This window comes from Bos indicus, chromosome 1 (assembly GCF_029378745.1).
Source record: "Bos indicus isolate NIAB-ARS_2022 breed Sahiwal x Tharparkar chromosome 1, NIAB-ARS_B.indTharparkar_mat_pri_1.0, whole genome shotgun sequence".
In the NCBI taxonomy this organism is placed as follows: Eukaryota; Metazoa; Chordata; class Mammalia; order Artiodactyla; family Bovidae; genus Bos; species Bos indicus.
In genome coordinates, this window is record NC_091760.1 from 5,012,638 (window position 1) to 5,025,949 (window position 13,312).

A 13,312-nucleotide genomic window follows, 5' to 3' on the forward strand; every position below is an offset into this window, starting at 1 on the left:
TAGGCTTCTAACTGTTGTGTGGCACTTTGTTGCTCGTTGTTCAGTCGCTAAGTGGTGTCCAGCCCCATGGACTGCAGCAGGCCAGGCCTCCCTGTCCTTTACCATCTCCCTGAACTTCCTCAAACTCATGTCCATCGAGTCGGTGATGCCATCCAACCATCACATCCTCTGTCCTCCCCTTCTCCTGCTGCCTTAATCTTTCCCAGCATCAGGGTCTTTTCCAATGAGTTGGCTCTTTGCTTCTGGTGGCCAAAGTATTGGAACTGTAGCTTCAGCATCAGTCCTTCCAATAAATATTCAGGGTTGATTTCCTTTATATTGACTGGTTGGATCTCCTTGCAGTCCAAGGGACTCTCAGGAGTCTTCTCCAACACGACAGTTCAAAAGCATCAGTTCTTCGGCACTCAGCTGTCTTTATGGTCTAACTCTCACATCCATGCATGACTAATGGAAAAACCATAGCTTTGAATATATAGGCCTTTGTCAGCAAAGTGATGTCTCTGCTTTTTAATATGCTGTCTAGTTTTGTCATTGCTTTTCCTCCAAGGAGCAAGCTGGATAAAACAGCCCCATTGTAGATGACTCCGTATTGAAGTTGGAGATGGCTGGTGTTGGGGATGTGGAGTCCTATTGACCATTCAGGTCTTGAGTAATTCCTCTGGCTGGGTGGACATCATTTCCCACGGTGCTAGAGCAAGGATTTCTGGGTATCTGGGAACATCCCATGCTTCATGGTCATATAGAGGCTAGGGCTAGGCAGGCAGCATTTGTTTCCAGGCAGGCTGGGTCACATATCAGAAGGGGGATGTGTACCACTGAGCCTGCTTAACCACTTGTGGAGACAAGGTGGAGCTGCCTTGGGTCACAGATGGGGAGCATTCCCTTGCGGTTACTCTCCCAAAGTATGCGAGCTCATCTGGGGCCAGCAGCCCTGTTACCTGGAGAAATCACTGCTCAGTTCAGTGACTGTCCCAGAGTTGAACATGCACAGCCTGAGCCATTGCAGAGGTGCAGCATGAGTTGGCATGAGCATTTGTTTAAGTATGAAAAAGAGGGGAGTGTCTATCGAGTCCTTAACTCTTAGCTCCAATAGGGACGTCAAGGCATTCTGTAAGGGTTCATGGTTTGTGGGGATGTAGTAGATATTAAGTGGAGAGGGGAATGGCAACCCCATCCAGTGTTCTTGCCTGGAGAATCCCATAGACAGAGGAGCTTGGCTGGCTACAATGGGGTCACAAAGAGTCAGACACAACTGAGCAACTAAGCCCAGTAATGTTAAGGGATGTTAAGAGAGATGCTTGTCCATTCTCTGCTTGTTTCACTCAGATTCTTTCATCTCCTCCTTCCCCTTCCCGTCACTTTGGAGTTTGAGCTCTTTGCCGGAAAGTCAAGGCGTGCAGATGCCCAGTTACGCAGTTTTGTTGGGAAACCCTAGAAGAGGCACTGTTGGCAGACAGAGGGGAAGGCATGGTGTTGACTGCTGAGACAGGACCCTATCAGGTGCTGCCTGCAGCTGAGCCGTGGGGACACCTTGTCAGAGTGGAAGAGGGCATTGGAGGCATGGGCTCTCACCTCCAATCTGCCACCCACCAGGCCTGTGACTTTCTGAGCCTCAGCATCCCCAGACATTCACCAAGGGGATGGTTTTGCAAGGTTCCTTCCTGTTCCCCAGCTCTGGAAATTTTCAGGTGCCTGCTATCAATGTCTCCTTTTTTCATTCTGAACTCTTTTTCTTATGACCCAGGGAGGTTACCCCTGTCTTACAGAGAAGCAGCTCTTCGTTTTTCATTTTTGAGGCAAATTTGTAGCTGATTTTGTCCCATCTCCCAGAGAAGGACTGAGATGTGAAAACGAGTCCAGATACTGGGGAGACTCATGCGAACTCCCGCCACCCATGGTTATCTTGAATATTCGGTGATGACTGACTTTACTTATTATCATCCAAAGGGACATATGGTAAATGTTCCTGCCAGGGAGAAACGTGGGTTGGTAACAGCGCTCTCCTGTTTGTACTGGGGAGTTTTTTTACCTACTGGATCCCTGGGTTGGGAAGATCCCCTGGAGGAGGGCATGGCAATGCACTCCAATATTCTTGCCAAAAAAATCCTATGGGCAGAGGAGCCTGGTGGGCTCCATGGAATCACAAAGAGTTGGACGTGACTCAGGCAACTGAGTATGCATGCTCACTCAATGGCACAGTGTATATATCACATACCTTCCGTGTCTGCGTCCATGATGACCGTTGGTGGTGGTAACAGGCAGGACAGCAGGCAGGGAAATGACAGGACGGACAGTCACAGGGTCTGCATCCTGGCTGTATCCATGGTTTCGTTGACCCTCTTAAGTCCCTCTGTATCCCAGGGACCTAAACTCCGTTGCAAGTGTCACTGGTCCTTAGAAACTTGCTTCAGCACTTCCTGCTACTGTCTTCCCATCTCACCTCCCCCTTGTTTCTTCTTTCTTTTTAGATAAACTTTTTATTTTAGAACCGATTTAGAATCAAGGAAATGTTGCAAACGTAGTACAAAGGGTTCCCGTGTACCCTGCACTCAGTTAACCTTGAGCGCTTGGTCGAGGTGGTACTTGGCCGGTGTCTCCACTGTCGAGGTTCTGTGCTTTGCACACTGTACTTCCTGGGTTTTTTTGTATTTTTGAAGAGGTACACTGTGATGGTTTCAGTTCAGTTCAGTCACTCAGTCGTGTCCGACTCTTTGTGACCCCATGGACTGCAGCACGCCAGGCCTCCCTGTCCATCACCAACTCCCGGAGTTTAATGTTATGTATGTATTGTGAAATGATCCCCACAATCAAGTTAATTAACACATCCATCACTCACGTAATTACTCCTCTCTTCCTTCCTCCCTCCCTTCCTTCCTTTTGTTTTTTTTTCTTTTTTTGTGGTGAGAACACTTATAGGTTTACCCTCCTAGCAGATTTCAAGGATACAATACAGTATCATTAACTAGAGTCATCTGGCTGTATATCAGATCCCCAGAACGTAATTGCTCTTATAACTGAAAATGTGTAGCCTTGACCAGGGTCTCGCATTTCCCTTAATCCCCTAGTCTGTCAACTGCCATCCCACTCTCTGATTCTATGGGTTTGGCGTTTTTACATTCCACATAGAAGTGAATCCTACAGTATCTGTCTTTCTGTGCATCCCATGATGGTTTTCATGTTTGGCTCTGCCCATCTTTTAGTTGCTAACTTAGGATCTATTCGTGATGAAGATGAACTCTGAGGGCCTTAGCTTAGAATTGACCACGTGAGATGTGCAGAGATGAGGGCACAATGCCTGTTTGGGCCTCATGCAGGACAGTGTTATTGGCTTGGCTGAGAAGTTCGTTCTGGTGTTTCTGTAGTATCGTATGAAAACCCGGAATTAACTTTTTGGCCAACCCAATAGTTTGTGGCTTGGTTCATTCTGCCCCATTACCTGGCAGCAGGGATTTGAAAGCACAGCATTCAAATCATTTATATGGCAATTGGAATATCCTGTTAGCTTTTTACATTTTCAAACCGTAATGAACTATTTATGAGACTAAAGGCTTAAAACACGGTTAAGTCTCCAAACCACGTATCACTTGCATGTCAGGTTCACGTTCCCATCCTTTCCCTTGGAAAAAAACCAGTCCCATTTCTTATCCTTGAGACTGTTGAGCTGGCCTGTTGAATTCTGCTTTCATTATTCTCCCTTGAGGACTACCCTTCTCTAATTATTGTTTGTGGAAATGCCTTTAGCACTTCAGAGCAATCCAGATTGTGATTTAAGAACAGACCTGTCTGTGTCCCGTTGAGCCTGAGAGCAGGGCCAGCGCTTTGGAAGTTCCAAATGTTTTTAACTGAGGGATGGATACCCCCCACATCTTGGCAGTTGCCCCAAGTTGTCACTTGGCCCCTGGGGTAGTGAGTAGCTTGCTCAGGCTCCTGGCATCCCAGCTTTGAAAGGGCAGGGTAATCGGAGAGTCTGCACTGGAGCTGTGGGCCCCACAGACTTGTTCAGCTCAAGTGCAGAGTGAGAAGCTGCTTGTTTTCAAGAAACAAAGTGGATTGGAGCATGAGGGCTCTCCCCTGCTCCTGGGCTCTGGGTTCTTGCTGGGTGAGTGGGTGGGGTGGTACGCTAGTTATCTTTCTAGTCACCAGATCATAAATTAGACTCCTAACTCAGCCTTTTATTTATTTATTTGTTGTTGGTTTTTTTTTTTTTAAAGTATGAGCTACACAGACGTCATTATTCCCTTGGAACCCCACAACTCCGGAATAAACTACCTAATCAGCCAGCAGAGTTTCCTGGAGCGCCGAGCTGGCTGATGAGGGCCAGGGTGCTGAGTTCGCTCAGCAGGGCAGTGGAGGGGACTCTGAATAGCTGATTTGCCCATTACTTAATTATCTAAGTCAGATCATTGATAAGTTCTTTGAAATGTTTCTTGCTTTGTGTGCGTGTGTGTTTTGAATGTTCTGAATTGTTGACATTCATACTGGGGTGGCTTCATGGTTTTCCTGAGCTGCTCAGCAGGCAAGTTGGGTTTGAGGGGGTTGGGAGTTGAGGGGTAATTGGTCCGGGGAAGGTGGGAAGCAGTGACATGCTGCAGGTCGCCAGCAGCTCCACAGCCCCCGGCTGGAGCGACAGGAGCCCCTGGGTTACTTCTCTGTGTGATGCATGTCTTCTTTCTTCTCCCTTTCGGCTCCCAAGGATGTTAACACAGGCGAGGGTAGCGAGTTTGCCGACAGTGGGATCGAAGGGGCCACCACCGACACGGACCTCCTGTCCCGGCGATCCAATGCCACTAACTCCAGCTACTCGCCCCCCACCGGCCGTGCCTTTGTGGGCAGCGACAGCGGCAGCAGCTCCACCGGGGACGCGGCCCGCCAGGGGGTGTATGAGAATTTTCGCCGGGAGCTGGAGATGAGCACCACGAACAGCGAGAGCCTGGAGGAGGCGGGCTCCGCGCACAGCGACGAGCAGAGCAGCGGCACCCTGAGCTCCCCGGGCCAGTCCGACATCCTGCTCACGGCCGCCCAGGGCACAGTGCGCAAGGCCGGCGCCCTGGCCGTCAAGAACTTCCTGGTGCACAAGAAGAACAAGAAGGTGGAGTCAGCCACGCGGAGGAAGTGGAAGCACTACTGGGTGTCCTTGAAAGGTGAGAGACAGAGAGCATCCTTCAAGCTGTGCTGGGTAACCCTGGGCTCCGTGGTACCCCTTACACGTGATGGTTTTTAATTGCATGGAATTTCTATTTCATGCTAATTTCAAAATTGTTGTTTTATGGTGGTAAGAGTACTTAACGTGAGGCCTACTCTCTTGAGCTTCCCAGGTGGCACAGTGGTAAAGAATCTTCCTGGCAATACAGGAGACACAGGAGACACGGGTTTGATCCCTGCAGGAGAAAGTGGCAACCCACTCTAGTATTCTTGCCTGGAGAATCCCATGGACAGAGGAGCCTGGTGGGCTAGAGTCCATAGGGTCATAAAGAGTCAGACATGACTGAGCGTGCACGCACACACTACACACACATATTACCCTCTTAGCACATTTTTAGGTGTATGTTTCAGTGTAGTTGACGAAGGCACACGGTTGTACAGCACATCTCTAGAACGCAATGATCTTCTTGAGCTGGAACTTTATGTCCCTTGATAGTCACTCCCCATTTCCTTTTCCCATCAATGGTTTATAGTCTTTTCTTTTTCACATGTAAGCTATTAGAGCCTCTCATGCCTTGTTTTCCTATGTACAGCTGGTTGTGGTGACAGCTTCAGCGCCTTGAGCTCCCAAAAATATTTTTTTGAAATCGTCCCAAAAAATGTGCCTCCCAGAATAACTGTTTTGGAGGGAAAAATCAGTAGTTTGAATCTTATGAAATTGCCTTTTTATTTTTTCTTTCACAAAGAATGATGGAATATTGTTAATTTCATAGAATTTAACCTAGTGTTTAATGGGATGTCTGAGCCATCTACGTTTGTGAAAAAGTCCCTGTTTTGCAGTCACACTTCGAATGTCTGAGTGTGTGTGTATACATATATACATGCATGTGTATATATATGCACTGCCTTTTCATTGATAAGCATGATGCTTTGATGTGCTGCTGTTCGTTAACGTTTTGCATACATTTTAGAAGTATTTGCGTGTGTTTTTGCCCATGTCTGCATGTCTTGATGGTGTAGAAATTGTAACATATTTGTGAGCTCTGTGTCTTAAAAGAAAAGACACTTCTCAAGCCCACTTAGAATCCTTAACAGAAGCTGGATGTGAAGCAGGTTAATGTATGACAGGAGAGGTTAGAGAGGTTACAAAGCATGAGGGATGGGTCCCAGAGAAAGAAGCCTGAGCTTACCTGGTGTGGTACACCCATTACACCATCTGAGACTGGATTTTATCATCTGTGGCTGGTGTGGAATAACCAGTCCTAGAGGCACACGACAGCCTAGAGCTCTGTTCAGTGATGTGCAGGTCAATCCCTGTGCAGGGTTTGGGTGGGTTGCATTACTAGTGGTGCCTACTATTGCTTCAATACCTGGCCAAACAGGGAGGGAGCATATTAATTGGGCTGTAGGTCTTGTTGCATGTCACAGAGACCTACAGTGACAACGCCTCAAGCAAGCCAGGCCTGAAATTCCCCCCCACATAGCAGAGGCAGACCTTCTAACGGTGATGGGGCGACTCTTTGCTGTGACGTCATCCAGAAGCCAGGGTTCCTTTTGTCTTACTGCTTAACTGTACCTAGAGCATTGTTTTCATATGAATGATCAGGAGAGCTCACCGGCAGGTCCAGTTCCAGTAGAAATATGGAGGTGTGGAGGGCGAATCCCTCTGCACTGAGCGTACAGTCTGGAAGTTGACTGAATCTCTTCTGCTTCCACTGCATAGGCCAGAAATGAGTCCAACATAGCTGCAAGGGAGGCAGGAATGGACTCAACCAAGCAGTGGGGTTGCTGTTACTGCAGAGGAAAGGAGGTTGGGCATGTTGGGGAACAACCAACTGTCCCATAGAGGAGGCTTTACCCTTGTCAGCCAGTGCAGGGCAGTTCCCCCTCCTTTCTGCCAAGAGCTTGTGTGTCTAATGTTCCTGCATGTTTAGCATAGGATGCTGTCTTTAGTTTTTAAGACTTGTTGGGTTATTGCATCTTGTTGCTCCACTTCTAAGGATGTCTTGGAAAGAGTCAGGTTCTTCTCCTTCTTTTTTTTTTTTGATTAATTTATTTTAATTGGAGAATACTTACTTTACAATATTGTGGTTTTTGCCATACACCAACATGAGTCAGCCACGGGTTCTTTTCTCACATCCTCTTCTCATTCTGAAAGTCTGCCTTAGTGGTTTCAGAGTTTGAATAGATGTGGAATTCTGGTACCCATAGTATTTTCGGTGGAAAACCTCAGAAAATATTGATATTAAACTTTAAATTTTGGTGTCTATGCAAGAGTGGGTACCGTACTATAGTCTACATAAAGTGCATATAAAATTTTGAACATGTGAAGTATCTGTGTTCAAAACACAGGAACTTTGGATTTGAGCTAATTTTTTTGGGTGACACACACACACATACACAGAGCACACTTTGCTTTTCATGTTCCATTGTGAATTGTGAAAAGGCTATTTGATGTCGTGGTTCTGCTTGTGAAACACAGTTGTTCTTCCTGTGGGAGCATTTTGGAGACCTGCTACCATTCTTTTTCACATGAGACCTGCCTCGGCTTAATTTGAAGGCACTATCGGGTCGTGTCTAAGGGGCCCTGGATCATATCCACTGTCCTGCTGTGGGGGGTGGGATGAGATGACATGAGGGAGAAAGACCCCTTCTTCCACCTCCTGCTCCTCCCCAAAGGTCCACAGCACTGGACCCCGCAGCCTCTGTTCCCTTTAGCAGCCTGTCTTATCTTTCATTTTATTACTCAATGTTGAGTTTTTAACAACATGATTAGAAGACCATCTGTGTCACAGTTGTCTGAGTCACTTCCTGGGTTATATCCATACCTGCTGAATCTCAAAGTCTGAAGGTGGTTCGGTTCAGTTCAGTCGCTCAGTGGTGTCCAACTCTTTGCAACTCCATGGGCTGCAGCATGCCAGGCCTCCTTGTCCATTGCCAACTTCCGGAGTCTACTCAAACTCATGTCCATTGAGTCGGTGATGCCATCCAACCATCTCATCCTCCATTGTCCCCTTCTCCTCCTACCTTCAATCTTTCCCAGCATCAGGGTCTTTTCCAATGAGTCAGTTATTTGCATCAGGTGGCCAGAGTATTGGAGTTGGGGCCCTGTATTAATCCCTGTATAGGACCTGCTATAACCAAGTACCACAGACTGGGTGGCTTCAACAAAAGAAATGGATTGTCTCACAGTCCTGGAGCCTCGAAGTCTGAGGTCAGGGTGTCAGCAGGTTTGGTGTTCTCTTGCGTCCTCTGTCTGTACCTGTCTATGTCCAAATTCCTCCTTCTTATAAAGACAGTGGTCATAGTGGCTTAGTGCCCACCTGAACACCTCCTTTTATTTTAATTACCTCGGTAAAGCCCTTATGTCCCAATATAGCGAAATTCTGAGGCCCTGGGCTATATGACTTCAACCTAGGAACCTGGGGGAATAGAATTCAGCCCATGACAGGCCCTGAATCTGTGGTTTAAACAAAGTTCCCAGGTGATGCTTAGACTCAATTTGAGAATAACACTGTTAATGGCATAGGATAAAAATAATTAGGTGATTTTTTTACTTGGGCCATGGAAGCGGGGGCTGTTTTGTTTCTGCTGTTCCTTTAGAGAATAAATGATCAAGGAAGGCAGGATGTGGGCACTCAGGAGCCCAGCCCACACGCCCATTAGAGGAGGGAGCCTGCGCTTCCTTGGTGACCCAGATCTGAATGACATAGTCTGTCAGGATCCAGACTGGAACACACAGCTGCCGAGGCTTTTCCTTCTGGCTCCTGACGGGTCCCATTATAGATCAACAAACTCAGGGCTTGTCCCTGCCACTCACAGGCAGGGCTCACTGCTGACTTGAGCTTGGAGACGGAGAAATAAAAAGCAGGGTACCTGGAAGCCATGGGCTAGGGAATTCTTCAAAGATTCTTTCACTTTTGACAGAATAATTAATTTTTAAAAAGTTTTATTTAGAATTAGACTCTGGAGTGTCTCCATCCGTGACTGAAACGCAAACAGATTGCATTCAAGATGAAGGTAAAGAAGATGTTACCAGGGAGCGCGTGGTGCCTAGATGTGCTGTTTCATGTTAGTCTTAGAGCTGGAACATGTTGATAATGAAGGAGAAGCTGATTTTCAACCACCCACTGTCACGGACGACTGTAAACTAAAGTTGAAAAATGATGGAAATGGCAATTTGGGGAGACATCAAGTGTTCAATGTGTGAACGTTGTCTATCCGTTATCTGCAGGCTTCGGTTTCTATTCTAACTATGGTAAAGCTGCATTGTCTCTTTTCTGTTAAGAATCTGTTCATCATTAGTATAATACTAGTCCTAAAGGATTATTTGGAGTAAGGTTTCTCAGCAGTGGGACTGCTGACATTTTCTGGATAATTCTTTGTCGTGAGGCTTGTCCTGGGAATTGTAGGATGTTTAGCAGCATCCTTGTCCAATCAGTGGTCCCCAGCCTGTTTGGCACCAGAGACCGGGTTTCATGGAAGACAGTTTTTCCATGGGGAGGTGGGGGGGCTGGTTTGGGGATGATTCAAGTTTGTTACATTTATGGTGCACTTTATTTCTTTTATTGTATCAGCTCCACCTCAGATCATCTGGCTTTAGATCCTGGAGGTTGGGGACCCCTGTGTTACCCACCTGCTTCTGTCCCCCACCACCAAGTTGTGACAACTAAAAATGTCTCTAGACTTCACCAAATGTCCCTCATTCAGCAAAAATGCCCCCACCTTGGAAACCTCATATTTCAAGGAAAATACCCTCCTCTTTCCATTTCTTTTCTTTTTCTATCTCTCAATCTATGCTAGCTTAAGACATGAAAAGAGGAGTTTCAGATGTTTCTGAATGTGAGCTCTGTGTTCCTGTAAAAACTTGAGCTCTTCAAAATAAGAGGGATTATTAAAAAAAAAAATTAGTGTTGGGGTAATAGGTCTATAGTTAAATTATATGTATGTAACTTATACCCCCAAAACATAAAAACAAAATAAAATCCTACTAAAATTACATAGCACTATATATTTCCAACAATAAGTGTCACAGAAAACATAGGGCTTTATCCTTGGGGCGGGGGTGAAAAGTGAATATAACTTGAATGGATTGGAGGGAAAATTGAAACTCCTGAACTATGGATACAGGACAACAGTTATAAAATCGTGATGTTCAGCAGCAGCACGCAGTAGACTCTTGGGCTGAGCTCGTGGTCAGGCGGTTCCACAGGAAGCACCGGGAAACCAGCGGGGCTTGCCAACAAGTGTGAGGTGTGCATTTGTGCCGGAGGCGCTGCATCCAGCCGCTGTTACATGCTCCTGTGAAATACTAGTCAGGTGAATTTTCTCGGTCGTATCTGACTCTTTCACAACCCCATGGACTGTATTCCACCAGGCTCCTCTGTCCATGGAATTTTCCAGGCAAGAGTACTGGAGTGGGTTGCCATTTCCTCCTCCAGGGCATCTTCTCAACCCAGGGATGGAACCTGCATCCCCTGCACTGACAGGCAGATTTCTTTACTGCTGAGCCACCAAGCAAGCTGTCCTGTGAAATATTAAGGGCTAGGAAAAAATGGCCTTTGCACGCGTGTGACTTTTCCGTTGATCCCTGTCATTGTACACCGTCAGTTAGAAATTTGCTTTGCGGAAGTTCATATTGCAGCCGAAGAGACGGTACTTGGAAGGGCTTTGTGATTCGCATCAGCAGTGGCCATTGCTTGTGGTAAGGAAGATGTTGAAAACTGACCAAGTGGCTTATGTTGAAGTTAAAAGAATTAGAATTCAGGGGCCCTGGCCTCCCCTGAAATTTAATTTGATGACTTGAGAGTAAGTCCTCAGTGAATAATTACTAATAAAGCACACCTCCCCTTCAGGCCATGGTTGGAGGGTATCTGTGGAACCCAGCTGGCCACAAATGTAGGCCAGGTTTCTACTGCTGCTGTCTCTCTCGTTCGGAGTTTGATTAAGCGTGGCCCAGGCCTCCAGCCTCCCCTAGGCCTTCATACGTGTGTCATGTGTTTATTCTTCCAGGAGGAACAAGCACTTGGTTGAGTTCTAGGCAAACATTTTATAGAGAAGATCTGAGACTCAAAAGTCCATCGTTTCTTTCCTTATCCTGAAAGTACCTGGGGTCAGTGTTGTATTTTGTTTTTACCAAGGGCACAGTCAAGAAACCCAATAGATGGTGTTTCCTGGTTGCATTTCCTGTGAGATATATTGGGAGGAGGCTGTAGGGAGACAGTCCCGACTGCCAGGCCTCACTCAGCACTGCTTGCTCTTCGGACCCGTGCAGCTGCATTTACAGCCACCCCGGGACCACAGAGTCAGACACTACTGAGCGACCAAGCGCATGGTACATGGTACTGGTCAGAGGAGCCTTGAGATCCCCACATGCCTCTGAGGATACCCGGAACAAAACATTCTGAAGTGGAAAGTAAGATCTTGAAGAACTGGAGGGCGTGCGTGATGACACTGAGATATGAGTCTTAACGGGAGACTTCCCTGGTGATCCAGCGGTTAAGACTTTGCCTTCCATTGCAGGCGATGTGCCTTCCATCCCTGGTCAGAGAACTAAGAATCCCATGGTACCTCTGGACCAAAAACCAAACCATAAAACAGAAGCAATATGGTAACAAATTCCATGAAGACTTGGAAAAAAAAAAGTATTAGCACAACATTGTAAATCAACTATACTTCAATTAGGGGGAAAAAAAGAAAGATCCTCTCTTAATACAAGCCTATCTAAGACTTAGTACAAGCATAGCCCCCTTCTCTTTACTTCCTCTGTTCCATGCTAATTTCCAGCCCTTTCCTAGTAACAGCGCACGAGCCACAGTTTTCACTCCAGACTTTCTGTTGCACCAAGTCCTCACGCAGACACCGCTTTGTTTTCCCAGGGTGCACACTCTTCTTCTACGAGGGCGACGGCAGGTCCGGGATAGACCACAACAGCGTCCCCAAGCACGCCGTCTGGGTGGAGAACAGCATTGTACAGGCAGTTCCTGAGCACCCCAAGAAGGACTTCGTCTTCTGCCTCAGCAATTCCCTGGGCGATGCCTTCCTCTTCCAGGTGTGTGGCTCCTCCTTTGCAGAGCGTTTCAGATCACTTATCAGATACCTTCCTCTACTGCCTGAGTATTTCATCCTGTTTTCTGTTGAGTGGGGGTGGTGGTGGCGGAGAGTCCTAGCTTTTGCACATTATAGAAACAGTAAGTGCTGTGATTGTTGTTCAGTTGCTCAGTCGTGTCCAACTCTTTGCCACCCCATGGACCGCAGCACGCCAGGCCTCCCTGTCCTTCACTATCTCCCGGAGTTTGCTCATGTCCATTGAGTCGCCATAATGAATGACAAAATAAACATCTCTGTTGAGTTCCAGGAATGATTGAACTCACCTAGAGGTCTCCTCCGTGAAGCCCGAGGGAGGGGTGTAGATTGAAGGATTTTTCACTGAAATCTTGATATAATTTGTGTAGCACTTTAGAGCAAGGATCATGAATTCCTTAATTTAGACCTGATTTGTGCTGTCAAAATTTTTTATCATAATATGTTCTCTTCTAATATTACTCATAAAGTAAAATCATGACATCCTGGAAATAGTCTCTTCCCAACCAGTTTCTCTTCCTCATCTTTTCAGAACCTTGTACTTAAAGTTATCGAATTCTGACTGTTAATTGTATTAAAAAATACTAACCTATGTATCACTTCAGGGTTAACATTTGCTTTTATAGGGAATCCTTTGAATTAGGTCAGTTGTGATACACTTTTTGGGGTGTTAGTGCGTTAGGTAAGATTTCTCCATTTTATAATTTAGGAATAATATAGGAAGTCCTCAAGCCTTTATTCCATGTTTCCTACATGCTATGCATAGTGATATGGAGAATACCAAGAAGATTTTAACATAGTCTCTATGCTTGAAAGTGTTCACATATAATATGGGAGGCAGACACTGGAATACATGGAACTTTATGATGTGGTAAACCTTGACCGTGAATGTTAAACGAAGAACAGGGATTAATTGAGTGAAATTAATGGTGAGGATATGCCATGTGAAGAGAGAGTTGAAATAAAGGCGTGGAAGAGAGTAATAGGTTATTTCACCTGTGGCCCACCAGGCTTCTCTGTCCATGGAATTTTCTAGGCGAGAATACTGGAGTCGGTCGCCACTTTCTACTCCAGGGATTTTCCTGAC

The 13,312-nt window shown here is 46.3% G+C and overlaps 1 protein-coding gene across 11 annotated transcripts in view; it reads left to right on the top strand.

Moving 5' to 3' along the window:
- Nucleotides 1-13,312, top strand: part of TIAM1 (TIAM Rac1 associated GEF 1) — a 466,993-nt gene that overhangs the window by 319,314 nt on the left and 134,367 nt on the right. For all 11 annotated transcript variants that reach the window (XM_070785816.1, XM_070785836.1, XM_070785822.1 and 8 more), the window contains 2 exons: nucleotides 4,694-5,141; nucleotides 12,021-12,193. In XM_070785816.1, the coding sequence (XP_070641917.1) occupies nucleotides 4,694-5,141; nucleotides 12,021-12,193 (621 nt within the window). The remainder of the gene's footprint in view (nucleotides 1-4,693; nucleotides 5,142-12,020; nucleotides 12,194-13,312) is intronic.